The sequence below is a fragment of the Lichenostomus cassidix genome, chromosome 3 (assembly GCF_008360975.1).
Source record: "Lichenostomus cassidix isolate B80296 chromosome 3, HeHo_3.0, whole genome shotgun sequence".
In the NCBI taxonomy this organism is placed as follows: Eukaryota; Metazoa; Chordata; class Aves; order Passeriformes; family Meliphagidae; genus Lichenostomus; species Lichenostomus cassidix.
The window spans coordinates 108994096-109014766 of NC_139483.1; the positions used below are offsets into that span (position 1 = coordinate 108994096).

Here is a 20671-nt window from a genome sequence, read left to right on the forward strand (position 1 = left end):
AATATGCTTTCACAAAGCAAAACTAAGTGATGCACACTTTCACCACTGGTGCAAGAGGTTAAACAAATACCCACCTAGAGCAGCAGAAGAGTTCTACAGACATTTGTGTCCATTTTTGTACCCAGAGGGATTGTATTCCTGCTTTCCCCCCATTGCAAATTGTGATTTAAAATATTTATCCTGCACATACTTTTGCCAATCCTCAGGTCATCCATCACCCTGTTACAGAGTTATCAGCTACACCGAAGACAAAGAAAGACCCAACAAAAATGTTTGGAGATCTTTATATTAATCTTGCCATATTTTTTACAGTTATAATTTCCTATTCGTGATGATGTTCCCTTAAAGTGAGAGCTATGAATATTAATAATGATTATAATATTAATTATTATTTTATAAATTACTACTGCTGTTTTCATTTCTATTATTATTTTACTCCTGGTTACAAAAGCATTTATTATTCTAGTTAAGTCAGTTAGAACCTTCTATGTGATATATCCAATTCTCAGCTCAGTTTTAAAACCATTTTTAAGCAGACTTCTAGACCTAACAATCAGATACAAAGGATTGGAAATGGGTATTCTATAGGATGAACTGGAAGTTGTCACTCTCTTTAAAAGAATTACATCTACATTTAGCTAAAAATCACAAATTTTAGTCCAAAAAAGCACACCAGGTTAAGAAATGTTACCCTTTTTAAAGAAAACCCAAAACCACACAAATCAAAAATACAGTCAGAGTGAGAAACAAAGGTCAAAATAAAACTATTTCTAATGGAAAATAAAATAAGAAAGGGGACATAGTATTCCCAGAAATGCTTCAGTGGCCAAAAACTGTAAATGGTAAATGACATAAAAAACACAGGAGTCATCAATGATTAGAAAAATTCTACTTCTTCTAAGTACATTTAGAACAAAAATAGGCTTAATATTTGCTTATTGCCATCAATAATTCCATGGATTTAAATGAACAGATTTCAGTAACTTGAATGCAACTGCTACTAGAGAGTTTTCCAGGAAATCCATTGAACAATTAAGGTGGACTCTTCAACAATTTTGGGATCACTCACGATGTCTGAGAGCCCTTGAAGAAAGCTAATATTGTGCCAATATTTCAAACAAAGATAAAAGTAAGAGCCCCAGGTAATTACAGGCCTGTCAACTTGACACTGATTCTAGGGGAAAAATAAATAAAAATGGAATGTCCAACTCTGAACACAATTAATAAATCATTAAAGGTGGATGATATAATTAATGCCAATCAACCTGCTTTTATAGAAAAAAAGGTCCTGTGAAACTTCCTTGTTATCACCTCCTAATGAGATTACAGGTCTAGTTGATAAAGATAATAGCTTTGATATTGTATAATTGGCTTCTCCAAGGCACTTGGCTCAGTAGCACAAAACTTTGTGATTAACAAACTACACCAGTACAGCAGGAACATGGCACAGACTAATTTACAGCCTGAGTGACTGGAATAGGGACAAGGACTCAGCCAGGTCTGCTCCTGCAAACCTTCTGTGGTATTCAACATTTTATTAGGGATCCAAAGTCGTGAAGATGCTGAAAGTAAGCAGATGAACTGATAGAAATGGAGAGAAAAATTACAGGGATGGTCTGGGAAAGCCAGAAGGAATTTGGAAGTGAAGAATTAGGAAAAAGGTGAAGAATGCTCCAGGGGACTCTGCTTGAGCAGGCAGACTGGATTAGATGACCCTCAGTGATCCCTTCCAACCTCACCCATTCTGTGATTCTCTACTATTGAAAATAATAAGGCAAGAGGTCTTGAAAAGGTAAGGAATCTCTCTGGGAATGAAGGAGGAAGAAAGAAAAACAAAGGGAACAGCTGAGTAAGGTCTCAGATACAGACTCTGGCTAAGTCCAAATAGAGCCCAGCAGAATGGCTCATGAAAATGAAGATATGGAAGAAGCAGCTACCTCAGCTTACTCATAAGGGGAATCCAAAATAGTTGGTACACACAAGTCACAGGGGCTGGGAAAGTTTCAGAACCTTATGAAGTAACTGGCTATGAAATCACAGCTCTTGTCAGTAATTTTATTAAAACTTGCAACTTGCCATAAATGAATTACTTGCCATAAACAACAGGAATTATGATCTGTGCAATACATAAATGAAGGATCTGGGTTTTAAATGTTTGTCTTTGTACTCTGGTTGTGAAAACTTCAGGTTTCTTGTGCCAGTTTTCTGTGGTGGACAAGTGTTACACAAGACCACATCAAACTGTCCAGTTCCCCATCCTACACATGAGACAAACAGAGATGGATCCACTTCATGCTTGTACTACAGCTGGAAGCCTTGGCAATTCGATGAGCAAGCTGGTTGATCAAAAAGTGAGATAATGATGTGCTACTGGCAGAGAATTGGAAAAAAAATGGTAATTGCTGCCTGGAAATTACCAAAAGCTGGTGGAAGTGTCTGGTAAAATGTGCAGAAAAAGTCAGGAGGGACTAAAGACAGAGGCAGGGCTTCCTTAAACACATGTTCTTCCAATTCAAAACAGAGTGAAGAAACCCCAACTGTATATGATAATTCTGTGTTAATAAACAACCTGTGCCTGTTAATAAATTCACCACTGATTACACTCTGTGCTAAAGAAGTGTGGGATTACAACACAGATCTGTTAGCACAATGATTGCAGCTGGTTCATAATCCTTCATCAGATCTAACCTCTGCAGAGGAGAAAACCTGTTATGCAAAAAAAGGAGGAAAGAAAAAGGAGAACAGAAATAGTGATGTGTTTTTTCTGTCCAGATTTTCATTTATTCTGGATTGTGGTCTGGATCTAGTTTGTTGAGTTTCAAAAGCATTTTCCATTGTTTCCATATTTCAGTCCTATTCCAGATGTTCTTCTTGACAGATTTTTGCTGGGTTGTTTTTGCTTTTTTTTTTTTTCCATAGCAAAACCCATTCAGTTCTTTCCTAGAATAGTGGGTGTTTCCTCCCTTGTAGCCTTTTCTTTTTTTCACAACCTAACACTCTGCTACAGCTGTTGCATATAAGAGCAAGGAAATCTCTGAGATAAAATCTTTGCACTGGCAAACAGACTTTGCTGAGTATCTTGCTGGGACCATCTCCTCTCTCTGTGTTTGCTGAATCCAAAACTTCTTGGACTCTAACTACCCAGCTGTTTTGAAAACTGTGGCACATTGTCACTAGAAAGCCTGAGGAGTATTTAATCATGGTCAATACACAGCTGGACAGTCACTCACTGTTGGTTCTTCTCCTGGAGCTTCCTTCAGGTGTTCAGGCTGCACTCTGGAAAGAAGCCTGGAAAAGCAGCCAGACAAGGAGACCTCACTTGGTTGCCTCTTCTGCCAAATGTACAGAAGATTTCAGAACTCCACAGCTGTGAGAAGGAACCAACAGCCAGAAGTGGGGGATGAATGCTTGAGGATAAATGGTGGGACATGTAGGAGGGGATCTGAGAGTCCCATTGCCCTTCAAATCCTGTCTGGAGGTTGGCAGATACAATACAGAGATAAAGGATTTTTAAGCAGAGGTTGCAGGCCAGGGGAAATACCCCAAGGGTGCCCAGAACAGTAGAAAATCCTAATAGTGAGGCAACAGAACCATGTTTCCAAGGAGAATCAACCTACAGTCAGGCTTCTTAATGCAGAGTTTCTCTAAATATCTGTATCAACCAGTCCCACTGGCTGCAGTGTCTCCACTGGTTACATTGCACAGATCTCTACTGCAACAGCAGCTCACCTGCTGATGTCCACATTCCACCTAAATTCGGGTGTCTTGAACAAGTGAATCAAATCCCTTCCCTACATGGTGCAATCAGTTAAAAGAAACTGAGTGGCTTGGAAGGAGTGAAAGCCAAGCAGACAGAGGGTGAGAGGTTCATTGAAGGGAGTGCAAATGGTCCAATGAACTGTTCAAACCACTTTTTTTCTGCGGTCAGGGATGAAAACACATCAACAGAGTCCCTTCTTCATACAAGTAGGACAGCAGTGCAGGGGTGATATGTGACTGCAGGATGGCACTCAGCCCACAGCTAAAGATGGGATCCAAGCAGCAGAGGCATGGAGAAGTTGGAAAAGGCTGTAAACCACCAGTGAAAATCACTGGTGCTCTAATTGTTATTTACTCATTGCTAACACATGGCCATTTAATGAAATACACTGATTTACCCTTTGACAAGTCAATATGGGTGTTCTTCTAGAAAAGGAGGGGATTAAATGCATTAGAGCTCTTAGCACAAGCAAGATAAGAAGCATTAGAATTGTCTGGGGTTCCCTCTCCAGACAATCAAGGCGTGAGCTAATGATGACCTTGGGCTCCTTGCCTCCAATGAGTGACACGACTGACAAGCAGCCATCAGGAGATATGTGAAAGAAAGAATGTGACAAGTTGAAACTAAAAAGAGAAATCCTATCTGGATAATTACTTGGCGAGTTCTACTATAAAAAGCAAAACCAGCCTGCCAGCAAAGAGCAGCTGAGTGCAGTTTAGTTCAGGATGAGTCCAACGGATCAATGTGTGCCAAGTGAACTTCAGCATTTTCTTCAGCTTTATTGGGAGCTGAGGGCTTTGTTCAGCAGTGGAACGGGGCACTTTCTGCATGTATCATCTGAGTTTTAATGCTTATGGGTTAAAATGAATGGAATCATCCTAGCTGAGAAAGGAAAAACAGCTCTGAGATGTTGAGCTCATCATTTCTTATCTTGTTTTGACAGAGATGTGCTAATGATATTTAGCACTTTGCTTACTCTCTGAACCTCAAACTCTCCTATTATAAGCTGGAAAATGGATGATTTTTACAGTATGATATCACAGAGAAATGGAAATAAATGGTGTAACTAAAATGTTATTGCAAATATCAGCATCAAATAAAAGACTTTGAAGGATAAAGTGGAAAAGAGAAGTTTCTTATCTGAGAGGTAGGACTATGAAAGTAGAATTAACCAGGTAATTTCCCTGGATCCAACAACACTGAAGGGCTAGGAGCACAAAAAGATATTACTGTGGGTTTAGATCCACACATTTTACTCTGGGCTCTGACAGAGTCCTTTGTAGATCTCTAAATCATCTCACATCTTCCAGTGATCATAATTCACACTGGATTGTGATCATACATTAAAGAGGAAAGTGATGATTGACCCTGCAAGGTCAAGGGTGTTCCAAGAATTCTGATTTCCCAACTTTCACTATTTTCTCATCCCAGTTTGCCTGTAAATTATTGTTTCAATACAATTAGTTAGGTTCTTGTTATGGTTGATAAACTCAAATTTCACACTGATTTTTTTCTTTTGTAATGTATTTCCCATCTTTATTCAGTTCCTATGTATTTATGGTCATGATTTAACCTTTTAACTTCATTTTTTCTCTGCAGATAGGAAGCCACATGCTCTGGAGGACACCAGAGCAAATAAGATGAATTTCTAAACTTACCATTGTTCTCTAGCAGTTTAAGTGAACGAAACACTCAAACTTTATCAGAAAGTCTTTGTCCCAGGCCATGGAATTAGAAAGAACAGCATGTGGCCAAAGATTGCTGTGCTGAAAACAGGGCTTGGAAAAATTACACAACAGGCAGGACCTGGGGATTTGGCTCACGTGATGCCAACCTGAGATCCTTCTCAGGCAACGCTGAACGCTGATGTCCACATCTATTAAATCTGTTTACTAAACTGTCTCATTATCTGCTTTGTGTCAGGATTTCTTTAGGGTGTGGTGGAGTTGGACAGATGGGCTTCAAAACCCTTCCTCCAGGCTCTGAACAGGCAGGATTGGACAGATGGGCTGCAAGACGTTACCGTAAGGCCTCAAACACATGGGAAGAGAAAGGGGAAGGGAGGAAAAAACAGGCAATCCCAGCTCTACATGCAGGCAGGGAAGCCAGGATGAGATGTGGGAAACTTGCAGTCTCTACCCACCCATCACCTCACAGCTGAAACAAGGACAGCACTCCAAGAGATGCTGGACTGAGGCTCAACAGCTGCAAATACCTGTTTGGTTTTTAATATCATTACTACTCGCATATGTGCTGGAGGGGAGTTTGTGCAGCAAAGTGCCTCAATGTTTTTTTAATAAGTGTTTTTAGCAATGAACACATGCTTTTTCTTAAAACCAATATGAAACCATATTTAAAGTGCAAAGGAGTTTAAGTAAGAAATGACTGACAGTCTTTTAAGTATATATATTTTTTAACCTCGTAGATTAAGCTTTCCAACCTCTTTTTCCAAAGAAAAACACAAGACAGCAAAATAACTTTTTTGGCCAGTACTGTATTAACTAAACAGTCCCTTGAGATTAACAACAAACAAATATTGAAGCAGACTTCCTCAGGAGGTGATTACACAAACAAATTCTCTTTTTAAAGTTCATGAAACCAATCTTGAGAAAGGTCAAGCAATGATCAACAATGTGATCCCAGCGTCCTAAGGATTCCTGTAAGTAAATATAATGCCTGGCTTTAGGAACCTTGATATTTAAAGGGAATTATGTGAGTAATTACTTCAGAGTGGAAAAACACTGATCCTATCTGTTGTGAATAATGTGGAACGGCCCCAGTGACTTTGGGGACTGTGAAACCGCTGGAAGTAAGGGCAAGATGGTACCTTCCTGGGGTCCTGGTGCTCATCTGTACAGAGGGATGAGAGGCACAAGTGTGCTGAATCCAGCTGTTTCATACCACAGCAGGATTTCCATGCATACTGGGGATTCTCCATGACTCTGTTTATGTTGAGTTTAAACACTTCTGTGTCACAAAAAGTGTCCTACTAATGCCCATAGACATCAGGCACTGCCTGAACACTAGGGCAGATCCTGCCCTGAGGAATTACTGTCTCATAAAGCAACCCCACAGGAAGTAGGATATTTTACAGATATCAGATAAACTCTCTGCCACAGTGACACCAGGAGTGAGGTGAAGATGCAGTATTTGTAATGTGTTGCTATTAAAGGAATAAGCAATTATCTCCAGTGGATAATCATCATGCTTCACATGGATTCTGGGTGTCCAAACTGCAGATATCCAGACAGCCATAAGGCATTAGGTTGGACAGCAAGTTTATAGCGACTCTCTAAGTCTTCCTCCACACTTTTTTTCCTATCAAGAGCAGAAATAAACCCCAGGCATTCCAAAGATCAGCTGTTCACTCACCCACTCTCAGCACACCTCCCAGCACCACAACACAGGCTGCACTCAGAACGTTGCTGGAGTTGCTGGGGAACTCGAGGGTGCCCAGGATGTAGAGTCCTCTCAGGGGGGGAAGAGCCACATCCACCAGGATGGTCCTGTCTGAGACACAAAGCAGAGGGTTGTGCAGGTCAGTGGCAGCCTGCCAATGCTATTTGCCAAAAATTGTGGTGTGGTGGTGAAGGATGTCAGCTTGGCTTGAGTTTTGCCTTAATTCAGGTTGGTTTTCATAGAATCACAGAATGGCCTTGTTTGAAAGGGACCTTAAGGATCATTTTGTTCCAAACACCCCTGCCATGAGCAGGGACAGCTTCCACTATCCCAGGTTGCTCCAAGCCCTGTCCAGCCTGGCCTTGGACACTTCCAGGGATGGGGCAGCCACAGCTTCTCTGGGCAGCCTGTGGCAGGGCCTCACCACCCTAACAGGGAAGAATTTCTTCCCAATATCCTGTGTAAACCTACCCTCTTTTAGTTTGAAGCCATTCCCCCTCATCCTGTCACTCCAGGCCCTTGTAAAGAGTTTCTCTTCATCTTTCCCATTTTTGCCTCATGGCATTGAAGAGGACATGAAAGTTCTCTTGAAGAGAAAAAGAACAACAAAATGCCTCATGCCTGGAAGTATTTAAGGACAGGCTGAACAGGGCTTGGAGCAACCTGGTGTAGTGGAAAGTGTCCCTGCCTATGGCAGGGGACTGGAACAAGATGATCTTTAAGGTCCCTTCAAACACAAACCATTCTGTGATTCTAGGCTTGATGGAAGAGAAAGAAATCAAACAGTATCAACTAAGTGCTTCATGGTGCAAAAGGCCTGCAAGTCCCCACCTTGTCAACAGCAGTGATCAAGGTGACAAACTGCTGCCAAACACCATGAACTACCTCCACTGACACCCTGCCACTGCTTTTCCCTCTTTGCAGCTCAGTTTTGTTTGCTCTCTCAGGTTTGGTGTATGAATGCCCACCTCTTCCTCACCATCCAAGAGGAAAGCTTTGCTTACACCAACAAAATTCGCAAGAAGCCAGAGTTCATGGAGCCACAGAATTTTTAAGGTTGGAAAAGACCTCTGAGATCATTGCCAGGTTCACCACAAGCTCCACCATTCAATGATCATATTCCCCTCTAAAAATCAGCAATGACTAGGGGAAGAACCATTCCCTCAGATTGTTAAGGACACAGCAAGGAGGGTATTTTTATATTGCAGAACATAGTGAGGACTGTTGTGGGTCGAGCCCAATGCCAATGTCACTGCTGCTTCCTAAAGCTGCAAGTCTGAAGCCTGGGAACCTTTAAAATGCCTCTTAAGTGTTCCAAGTAGGACATGAGCCAGGATGTAAATGGTGGATCATTGAGAGGTAGCCTGCTGCACAGAGGTGAATTCCACCCTAGGGCCCATCTAATGCTCTTGGATGTCACTAAGAGCTTCTCAGTTGATTGCACTGGAAAACAGCTCAGGCCCTGAAACTGAGGTTTCCAACCCTTTCATTATTGACAAGAGTAAGAGTTTCCAGGTATGGTGCATCTCTCAGTCAGTGGGTGCTCTTGGAAGAAGGAAAAGCAAGTTATTTCCCTAAGAAGAAGCTCACTAATATGATCTAATCATGACTTTCATAGAAATTCATTGCAGAAATTTTTTTTTTGCCTCCTTGGTTTTGCAACCTTGAAGTTTCACAACCTCCAGGGAAAGGAAATTTCTATTTCAGGTTCTGTTTTCAGGTCTGGGGTCCTGGCTCTGCTTACAGATTTTTTTTTCCTCCTACATACATATTCCTACTTTATCCCTGTGACTCAATTATTTCACCTCTTCCTTTTGCCCTATCTTTTTATTTTTCTCTTTGGACACAAGCACCCTGAAAGCCCAGGACATCTGTTCTCAAGGACTACATCAAGTACAGAAGAAAGCCATGGTTAATCTGAATCCCTCATCCCAAAACAAATTCCCTGCATCCTTGGGCTGAAACATCTTTCAAGCATGCAAAATTTTCACAGCATTCAGATGTAGTAAGTCTCTAGGGAGCAAGTGCAATTTTTTCCCCCTAAATCTTGCTTTTATAGGCATGAAGAGACTCCTGTCTATAATCTCTTTACAGGACAGGTACAGTCCCATGCCCTGCAGAGCTGTGAAGGGAAGGCTGAGGATGTGTGGATATGAAACAGAGAGGAGAATAAGGGGGAAGATGTTCTTAAAACGGTATCTCTCAGACAGAAGGGGAATTTAGTTTGTGAAATCACAGCTCAAGAATGTGGCAAAAAGCTGCTGTTGACAAAGGCCATAAGTATATTCATCAAACACAGGCTGAAACATTTTTACAAGGAAAAGAAGCAGCGCTCCCAGGCATGCCATTTATATGTCACATTTCAGTCTAGAACAGAGATTTTTGCTGAGTTGCACATCTTTCTAAAAAAGGTTTTATAATGGAAATGCTGACTGCTCTGTAACTGTGGCATCATGTGTGTGGGCCTTGAAACACAGGAGTGAGAAATTCCCTCTCTCAGAGATATCTCTGCAAACCTAGAGTTTCTTCAGTTTAAAAGGACAACACTCTGGGGTGTGATGCTTGGGGTATGAAGTCCTCAGAGGGCAAAATATTGCTCTGTAGAAACAACAGAACACACCTTTGAGGGGGAAAATGTCTTTCCACGCTTGAGGAGGAAAGCAAAGAGATTTAAAGGCAACTTCCTTACAGAATACATTCATTTACCTTGCAGAGGGAGATGATGACTAAGCTGTTAAAATAATAAACTTTAGGTCACTGAGCTCAAGGGATTTACCTTCACAAAAAGACAAACTGGAGCTGTTTTCCCCTGATGAAAATATTCATACAACAGTAAGAAACCACTTCCAGCAAACCACAGTTTGTGTGTGAAAACAGGGAAATATTTCCTTGTATGTGCACTTTCTTCAGACAAAAAGCTCACAGGTATTCCAGAGTCTTAATGTTCAGATGTACAATACTGAGAAGTCACTAATGACTCCAGCAATGACACGAAATGCCTTTGATCAACCACATTGCTGTATAAAACACCATGGCATGCCATTGAATGGAAATCAGGCACAACAGAGGAGCTATTATATGGGATACAGTACTCCAGCATTCATCTCTTCAAACAGAAAAACTTCAAAGAAAATCAAAATCAGAAAATGAAGAACAGAGTGAATTCCACCACTGGAGAAAAAAAAAAAAAAAAGAAGAGAGAGCAAAAAAAGGAAGATAGAAATTGCCAGAGGCTACATGATATCATATCAATACCCTTCAAAACAGCATTCCTTTGCTTGGAATTATAACACATTCTCCTTCCACCCAGAGCACGCTGCATCAGGAGTGTGTCACACTAAAAACCATAAACCAAAGCCCTGAAAATCCCAGGGCTTTGAGAAGCTAACACCACTGCTGGCTGCTGGAATGGCATGACTAAACTCATCCAGCTTGTTTTCCAAGGTGGTGTGGCTGCTGAAGCTCGATGCATGTGAGAGGTCCTTGTGGGATGGCTGTGGGTCTGGAGGATGAACCTCCAGGGATAAAAGCACAAGTTGTGGCAGCCTGAGCTGAAGATTTCCAGACTGGGCTGGAAGAGATATCCACTAGGGAGCCAGACACTGAGGGGAACTGGAACACCAGCACTAAAAGTCACCTTAACATGAGGGACCCACCTCTGCTGCAAATTCACCCTTGAACTAGGATGAAATTCATCCTTGCACTAGGAAGTCTGTGAAATCAAAAAGGGCAAAAAAGGGAAGAACTTAGTACACAGCCCCAATTTCCAAGCTTGCCAAATCTCTAGGTGTCAAGCAGACACTGAGCAAGAAGACAAAAACCTGGTTTCTAATATGTGTATTTTGCTAATAGAGGTATTTTCTGCTTTTTCAAACATTTCTGAGTCCAGACTGTGACTGTAATGACGTAATTTTGCTTAGTTTGTTAAACAAGCAAATTGAAGCCTTCAATTAGCTGAATTCTGGCAGTGCCCCAGGTCTCCAGTGAACTCTAGGAATCCACATTCAGTCAAAGATTTCAACAGCATCCAAAGTCTTCCCTGCACTTCTTCACACTAAAAATGAACACTGGACATCTATTATTTGCTTTTGTGACTCTAAAATTGTTCTTTGGGAGCTAAAAGGACCAACCCAATCATGCACAGCATACCAGAAGCAGGCTCATGTCTCGATCTTCAACCAGAAAATCATTATAGGTGGCTCCCAGAAGAGAATTTTAAGTAGAAATTTGCAGAAGAAAGCAAAGAGTAAGACAAAGCTATATCTTGCCAGCAGTGAATCACAAAATTTATTTTGGTGTGCACAGCAGCACAAAGTTTGGGTGGTTTGTAGAATATTTGCTCTCATGAGAACAAACTCTCACTTTTTTGAAGCCATCTGGAGTCATTCTGAGTTTAGCAGTGTAGGCAAAAGCCAGTAGAAATGGGAAGAGAAACATCCATAAAATGCTAAAATTAAACATATATTTTAGAATCATTGATTTCATTTTAGATTTTGGATCCAAGCAAGGGGCTGACTTCCTTTAAAGTGGAAACTCAAACTTTGTGGCAGCAAAGCAAAGCATGGGAAATGGACAGAAAATTTATCTTGCCTAACTTCATTTTAAATGCATTTATTTGAGCAACAAATCCAGTTCCCTTATCATCCTGGTGAGGACCATGACTCCAATTTAAGACCCTGTACTCTGTTGACTCCAATGCCAGTGAGTGTCTCAACACCTCCAAGCCAGCAGGAATGAAGAGGGAGAGCAGAAATAAAATAGAGAGAGGATGATCAGAAAAGGCAGGCATGCAGCAAAATAGATGGTGTGATAGACAGCTTTGTGTTTGAGTTTGTGTTCATGTTTGGGTTCTCAGGATAACATTGAAGAACTCCAAAAAGGCACTGGAGATGAGAATAGTTTCTGCACATAAACAAACATAAACATTTACTCTGGTGATGGGAGCAAAGAGAGTTTTCATAGAAACAGACAATCATGGAATAACCTGACTTGGAAAGGACCCACCAGGATCATCAAGTCCAGCTCCTGGCCCTGCACAGACACCCCAACAATCCCACCCTGTGTCTGAGAGCATTGTCCAAACACTCCAGGAGCTCTGGCAGCCTTGGGGCTGTGACCATTCCCTGGGGAGCTGTTCAGTGCCTGAGCACCCTCTGTGGGAAGAACCTTTACCTAATATCCAAACCAAACTCCAAAAAGCAGCTTCATGCCTATTGCTGATAGGAAGGAGACTCACACAGTGTGGATCTCCACTGGTCCTAGCAGGCAGTGCACATTCACTTACCATTGACTCTTTCCTTTGCACCCCTTTCTTGCTGTGGTTTTGCTGCTCAGTAAAGCCCCTCTGAAGAGCAGAGACAGGTTTATTGCACACTGTGGGGAGGGAGCCCTGCACTGAGCCGGTGAACATGGTGATTTAAAACTGGGAACTCCAAGGTTCTCTTCCTCCTGCTCAGGCAGCAGCCTGCATTCTGCCTTGGGGCAAAGTTTATTGTCCTGTCCCCTCCATTCCATTGCTTCCCATGGTAAAGGACAGATTACATCTAAGAGCTCAACCCCTACCCTGCTGCCTCCCAGCCAGTAGGCACCAGCATGGCAGAGACAATCCCTGTGCTACACCCACAGCAAGGTGCAGATGTGCCCCAGTTTGGCTGACCAAGACAGCTCTGCTCTAAATTCATGAGACATTGCTTTTGCCCCCAAAAGCTTCACAGTCATGTGGCCTGAGCTAATGAGCTTTATGTCTCTGGAGAGCTAATTAGTTCTGGAGCACCACTGTGCTAATGCAGCAGTTTGTCTCCAATCCTAGAACCAGAGCAGTTGGGCTGGGCTGGGGAAGGAACATAAAATGCTCCAGGCATAGCTTAGTTGCGAAGGACCTTGTGGTGTGTGACAAAGGCCATGGTCAGTATCACATGGCAGCTAAAATAAGTATTTTATTGAGATGATTATGGAATCATGGATAGGTTGGAAAAGACCTCTAAGATCACTGAGTCCAACTGTTAACACAGCACAGCCAATCCCACCACCAACCCATGTCCCCAAGTGCCACATCTACATGTCCTCTAAATCCCTCCAAGAATGGTGAATCCACCACTGGCCTGGGTAGCTGTGCCAGGGTTGGAAATCCTTTCAGTGCAGACATCATTCCCAATATCTAATCTAAACCTCCCCTGGTGCAAGTTGAGGCTACTTCCTCTGGTCCTGTCACTTGTTCCTTGGGAAAAGGAACCAAAATCCCACTGGCTAGAGCCTCCTCTCAGGTAGTAGTCTAGAGACATAGAAGCTCTTTTTCTCCAGGCTAAACACCCCCAGCTCCCTCAGCTGCTCCTCATCAGACTTGTGATCCAGACCCTTCCCCAGCATCACTGCCCTTCTCTGGACACACTCCAGCCACTCTCCTTTTCAGGAAACACAGATGAGTTTTATTCATCATGCATCACAAACTCATCCTTCAGCTTCCATTGTCTTGATCACTGTCTAAACAACAGAACTGCAAACCCTCAGCCAAACTTTATTTATGTTAATCTCTGCTTCTATGTCAATTATGATTTACCTCTGTGGCTCTTCACATCTGCATCTGACACATGATGGAGACTGGAATGTTCTGGTCTCTTGACAGTCATGGGCTGATATTGGTGAACTGGTCATCACAGAAACACAGGAATCATTACGGTTGGAAAAGACCTACAAGATCATCGAGGCCAGCCTGGGACTGATCCCCATCCAGAACACTGAGTGTCACATCCAGTTCTTCCTTGGACACCTCCAGGAATTGTGGCTCCAACACCTCTCTGGGCAGCCCCTTCCAATGCCTGACCACCTCCTCCATGAAAAATTCTCCCCAAAGTCCAACCTTATCTACTCTTCAGTTCAATGTAGACTACCTCCAAAAGTGAAGAAAAGCAATATTTTAAAAAGTACAGGGTCAGGGATTTTTCACATTTATCAGAAAATAGAAGATTAAACTAAATATATACTGAAGGTGGATCATAATACTTAATGTAATCTGCAATATATCTATATCTATATCTATTTATTTTTTCAAATTTTTTTCCTTTAATAACACAGGCCAAAGAAGCCCTAACCACGACTGAGGCTCCATGCCCAAATACCAAACCAAGCATTTCCTTCCACAAAAGCCATAAGACAACATCAGGTGGTAGTAGACATGGAGCAGTGTTATCCACATAACCAGAAGTGAAGCTATGGTAGGTAGAGAGACTTAACTGGTTTCAAACAAATGAGAAGGAGACAGCAATCAGGTTCTAGAATATTTCAGGTTCATATCAAACAATATTCTTAGGATCATTCCATAATTATATTTGGAAAGGGGCTCAGGACCTTGTCTAGTCCAACTTCCTGATCAAAGGAATGGTTATGTAAAATGGTTATCACAAGCTTTTTCTCCAGATTTCATTGCAAATTCCCTAATATATTTACTAAAATCCAGTTTTCATGCAGTAATGTTGTCAGATGAGCTGGGATTTAAATGTAGCTCAAGCTGAAATACAAGTTGAAATACAGACATAAGCTAAAATGTCTAATGGCATCCACAGCACTAGTTTGAGATATTACCATTGGTAAGTGGGAATTGCAACAGGAAAATAAAATGGAAGTTGGTGTAATGGCAGGAGTGTAAAATATGCTCCTTGCACAAAACACAGAGAGTCATGGGTCAAGAGATGAGCTCTTTGTGAGCTGTGGCTCTGGGTCTTACAAATTTTCTTCTGAAATAAGGTCCCTGCACATACTCCAGCCTGAAAGTCAGTATAAGTGCTTGTGTTTGTGTGTATGTGAAAATGGAAAAGAATCATCATTCTCTTCCAAAAACCCCATTTTTGTTCTGCAGTCTGTGTGACAAGGAACAAGTGTGGGGTCCTGCACACCCTGGAATGGCCACCAGTGCCAAGGAGCCCACGTTGGGACAAAAATATACATCCCAAGGTAGGCAGAGCCCAGCACCTCTGCAGCAATGAACCACCTTCCCTTCCTCACGTACTTGGCAAGATGATGACGTCTTCTCCAGGGCCTGGGATGCTCCCGTTGGATCCACCCCAGCCTTTTTCCACACCATTCCATGTCTCTGGGTGTGACCATTTCAAGACAGCTCCAGAAGGAACTACAAAACAGGATATATAAAGACAGAATTATAACTTTCGATAGCTGGAAGAATTACCATTTTTTTGATAGTCAAATGTCTGTGATATTAACATCATCCTTTTGTCACTGATGAAGCAATACTAACTGCTCTTTGTTATTTTCCACGCTTAAAGAAAACTGCTTGATTGAATTCCCAGGGTATAGGAATTTCCATATTTTTGGAAATTATGAAAGATTTTAAAAAATGAGTTATCAACTCTTACAAGCTTGTTAACACAAGAAAAAGCAGGAGTCTTCCTATTCCAAGGGATAACCAAGACCTATCATGGAAAAGCATCTTGACCAAGACACAGGGAAACTCCTGCTCGTTCTCCAAAATTTTCTTTTTCAGCTCAATCCAAAACAAAACTCCTGAGCCTTAGCATCACAGAAAAATTGGGAGAAACTGAGTTCACAAAATGCAGGTGCTTGACTTGCACTTGCATTTTAGAGAGCTAATGAGCCAGGCTCCTTAAATTAATCGTCCCTAAGTGTGTTGTGCCACAGGAGAGGAAGGGAAAATCCTGCACACTAAGCTTAGTAAGTCCTAGGCTAATGCAGACAGGATCTCCCTCTGGAGGCCTCTACAAGCACCTACTTCTGCCCTTCCACTGTAAAGAGAATTCTGGCTTTTTTTTTCTTCTTGAGGAAGACTTAATTGGGGATAGAAAACACAGGAGCAAGCCCATGGTTAGGTTTTGGGGGTTAGACCCAGCTCAGTAATGTTGTGGGGTGGAAAAACCCATCCATGTCTGTACAGAGAAATAGAAATTAAACCCATGTCAAGTTCCTTAAGTCTGGGTCTGTTTTTCCAATCACTTGTTTGTTCTGGGGAGAAACACCTTGCCCAAATGTCTCTAAACCCTTTTCCCACATAAGAGATTATTGTTAATACACAATATAGAAAGGCAGTTAATACCAAATATTATCAAAATTTGAAAGTCTCCCTTTTTTCTGGTGCATTTTTCTGTCTAATTCAACATGAAACTGGGCAGTAATATCAGACTATGGAGCACTAAAATACTCTGTAGTCTTACATTCCCCATGACCTTTCTGATCTGCTGTGGTATTTCCCAGCACAAGTTTATAGTCTTTTATACTGTGGAATCACACATTTATCTTGAGCAATGGTAGGTATGGCTCAATGAAATGTTTAAATGAATACCAAGAGCCTCTGTTGGGTTGATAGATGTACAAAATATGGAAGTGAAAAATAGCAATTTATTCCTGAAAAAGCCATAAAAAAGAAATGGTGTGACTCCTAGACCAAGGCTTTCTGACACAGACTGTCACATACCTGGGGTAGGTAAAGCCACTCTTTCCTTCTCTTTCAGTGTGACCTGAATTAAGTCAGCTCCTGTGACTGAACACAGAGAATTTTAGGGAGTTACAGCAAGGCCTTTCAAATTAATACACACAAAAAAAAATAATAAATCACTTGCTGCACATTAATTCCTGACAACATTATACATTTCTTACAAAAACTTTTTTTAAAGAGCAACTATACATGTTTTCTAAGCATTTTTTGTCTTTTTTTTTCTTTTTGTGCTTCGAGAAAGGATTAAACAAACACATTTTAATTTACAGATATGGAAGGTCTCAAGACAACTCATTAGAAACAGCTAAAAAGAAAACATTCAACAATCAGAAATTCTAGGCTGGAACTCAAATCTCATTTATCCCACTATAAATCCACAGCAGTTCCACTCACACAAGCAATATCACACCATTGAATGCATAATGTATTAACTGGCTCAAACAGCGAATTACAGCTTTTGTTTTGTAGTTCGGTTTTGATTTTTTTTTTTTCTTTTTTTTTGCCCCCAAAATCTGGTTTCTGAAAGAGATGCTTTAATTAGTCAGACTTTATAGACTGGAGACAGGGACCCTGTGTTCTCTGCTGTGAAAAGGGGTCAGCAGCAATTATCACAGTGGTAACCTCTGTGCCCATGTATTGTCAGCAGGAGAAGGGCCAGGATAATACAAATCAAAGAGGAGCAGGAGAAAGCTGCTTCAGACCCAGCCAAAATCCCACCTCCTCTTCATCTCCAGTGGCATATAAAGGCACTTCCTTTCAGTCACCAGACTGGAACAACTGTAGGTTAAAATAGAAACACTCTGACAAACAAATAAATCTCCTGTCCTCTGCCCAGCCCCTTATGGTGACCCTAAAGTGTTGTTGGAAGATTTTTTTGGGGGGAGAAGAATTGTATCAATGAAGCCATTGTCAGAACTTTCCTCAGTTCCAGAACATGCCTGGAACTTTCCTATGAGTGTATCAGCCCACCAATGGGATTTCATGCCATATTGTAATTTACTTATTTTATCTTTAAACAAGTCTCTGTACTTTTAAATTGCAAAACCCATCCTTCCCTACCTCCCTCCTTTTCTCCCAGTGCAACTGAGCAAATTTAAAATAACTGAGGTTCATTAATTTTAAGTGTTCAATAAATTAGTATGAATAATCAAAAAACTTGATTCTTTCTGATAATTACTATTTGATGTCAGTTGAAAGCACTCGATTGAGTTAGCAGCATATGCTCCTATGCCAAATGAGGCTTCCATAATTAAATAGAAACTGATTCCATGAGGTTTTTCTCATGTCTGATTAATTAGTAATCAGGTGCCTCAGCCCTGTTCTTCAGTGACACCTTCTCTCCCAACGGTGGCTGGGATCAGATCCATATATCAGTCAAGTCAATCTGCCCCAAACCATCACACAGAGCTCACACTGAACAGCATCGTGCCTTGAGTGGCCACAAGGTGAACATTTGAGGGGAAAAAATGACATGAAACTGCTAATTTGAAGTCTCTGACACGTCTCTTGTGGCTTTCAGACAATACATGGGTGTACTTTTATGGCTGTGGTGGTTTTTCTTCTCACTTACAGGGGGTAAACCAGCTGCCAAAGCTGATACATTAGGCTTGGGAAAAACCAGATAACTCTGACACCATCTTTTTTGGCTAAAAATATTTCATCAGGTTTGCTGGGGGTTTTTTACTTACTTTTACAGCCACTAGAGTGGAATCATCTAATTAAGGATGTTAGTATTGTTCAGAGAAAAGCTGTTCTAATTAAATCCTGAGGGGACATAAAACTTGATCAATATGGCACATAGACCTCATAAAGGGGTTCAATCCCCTTACACAGTGAAGAAAGGAACCATTAAGACTTAATTCAGTACAAAGTTTTTTCATTGCCCTGTCCAGTCAGGGCAATGATAAAAGTTTCCCACATTTGAAGTGTCACCCCACCACAGAGCATGACAATTCAAACCATTAAAAATTATTTATACCCTACTCATGAGTGTAGGAATCAGGAACAGAATTTTCCACAGAATTCTGCACATCCTTGTAACTTGTAGAATTATTTATCTCAATGGGGTATAAAGTGCAACTGTTGTGAATCAGCTGTGTTTTGTTGCCTTTTCCCACAAGTACTCCTAAAAACTGATCAAGAAAGATAAAGGCCTTGGGATTAAACAAGGCTACAGGGACATAGTCCTTCTGGTGGTTTTGTTTTGAGGCTCAGTACGTTATCACTGGGTTTTGCAGGACAGGAAGAGATACAGGCACTACAGATGAAGGACGTCATTAGTAAACATTGAATTAAGGTGACTCTTCGCAAAATGCAGTTATAAGGCTCCAGGGTTTAGTTGTATAAAACCTTTATAAGGCTCATCAATTTTCTGCCTTATTACAACTCCTCCTGGATGTTTGGGCTCTGAATCATAAATATAGGCCTTCTGGATGATAGTCCTGGTAACTTTCTCCTGGTTCAGGGCTCCTTGAGTGAACATGAAGGAGGAGCAACTCAGTCTTTTATCAGCTTTGCAGTGACTCGTAATTTTGCCTGTGGATATTAGGAAGGGCTGAAATGAGGATAAATGGCTCCAATAGCCTGACTTACAAATAACAAGCAGCTCCATGCTATTTAACATCAACTGGACTAACATCCATCACTGGGAAATCAAAACTTTTTAGACAGCACAATCAACAACACAGTGAGACACACCTCTAGAAACTGGAGAACCTGGGAGAGGGTGTTTTGTCATCCTCTGTGAGGATCTGTTACAGGAGATACTCAGAAATATGATATCATGGGGGTACTTAAGTAAGGAGAAGAGGTGTAAAATAACATTTCATATACATAAAAATAGATATATACAAATAAATATATATATATTTGGGTTGATGGACACAGATTGTTGCTTACAGCAGATTGGCATTTGCATGAAATTCCTCCTGCAGACATCACATAGTCAAAAAATCAACCCTGGCAGGATTAAAAAGGCATTTCATCATCTTATTTCTGTAACTGCTACACTCTGGTCTCTCTGCTTTCATGCCAGAAGGAGAGCTTCCCACCAGGAGAGGGTTGCTTTGTCTCTTTGTGTCTATTACAAAAATTGAGCAACTGAGGGAGCTGGAGAAAAAGAGTCCCAGGGGGATCCTATTGCTCTCTACAACTCCCCAGAATGAGGCTGCAGTCAGGTGGAAGTTGTTCTTTTCTCCCAGGTAATTAGCAACAGGGCAAGAGAAAATGGCTTCAAGCTGCACCAGGGGAGGTTCAGGTTGGACATCATAGGAATTTCTTCATGGAAAGGGTGGTTAAGCATTGCTAGAGACTGTCCAGGGAGTTGGTAGAGTCACCACACCTGGAATTGTTAAAAAAAATTAGTGGATGTGGCACTCAGTGCTCTGGGCTGGATGACGAGGTGGGGATGACAAGGTGGGGATCAGTCACAGGCTGGACTTAGTGACCCTGAAGGTCTTTTCCAGCCTAAATCATTTTATGATTCTGTAGTTACAAGGGCCACCTCTTTACTAAGGACTGATTTTCATTTCATGGAGGCCACTGAGCAGCCCACATGTGGTCAACTGGCCCTCTGAAACAACTGAAATGGGTGAGTTTTATCTGGCTGGAAGAAAAGACTCATCCCTGTACAATCAGTCCTCTGTAAAGAATTAACTCCATTCTTTATGTCTTTCACCTAGGATTGTCCTTTACCCTCAAGCAATAGGGCTGCAGAAAATATCTGTGCTTATTTATTTTCTGTATTTTAATATTAGAAACAAACATTCTTAAGAGTCTGTTCTTCCTCCTATACAAAGCAATTACAGAAACCCACAGAGCCCAATGGAAGTGAGATCATTCTTTAGGAATCTAGGAAAGACAATAAGTATAATCAAATTATTTTTTTAAGAACTATGGAAATTGTAAATCTGCTTCTGACACAGCAGTAATGTGAGGTTGAGCCTCAGGTCCTCTTAACAACTCACACATGAGCAGCCTGAGCAAAGTCAGCAGGATGACCTGTCTCCATAAAAGCTGCGTCTACTGAAAAATGTATTTGGATAAATAAAAAG

General features: G+C 41.3%; 1 protein-coding gene across 3 annotated transcripts in view; it reads right to left on the reverse strand.

Annotated features, from left to right (window-relative positions):
• PKHD1 (PKHD1 ciliary IPT domain containing fibrocystin/polyductin) overlaps positions 1-20671 on the reverse strand; it is a 233383-nt gene that overhangs the window by 76799 nt on the left and 135913 nt on the right. For all 3 annotated transcript variants that reach the window (XM_085057091.1, XM_085057090.1, XM_085057092.1), the window contains exons 51-53: positions 16599-16664; positions 15162-15281; positions 7133-7270 (exon numbers count right to left, since the gene is read on the reverse strand). In XM_085057091.1, coding sequence (XP_084913217.1) covers positions 7133-7270; positions 15162-15281; positions 16599-16664 — 324 coding nt within the window. The remainder of the gene's footprint in view (positions 1-7132; positions 7271-15161; positions 15282-16598; positions 16665-20671) is intronic.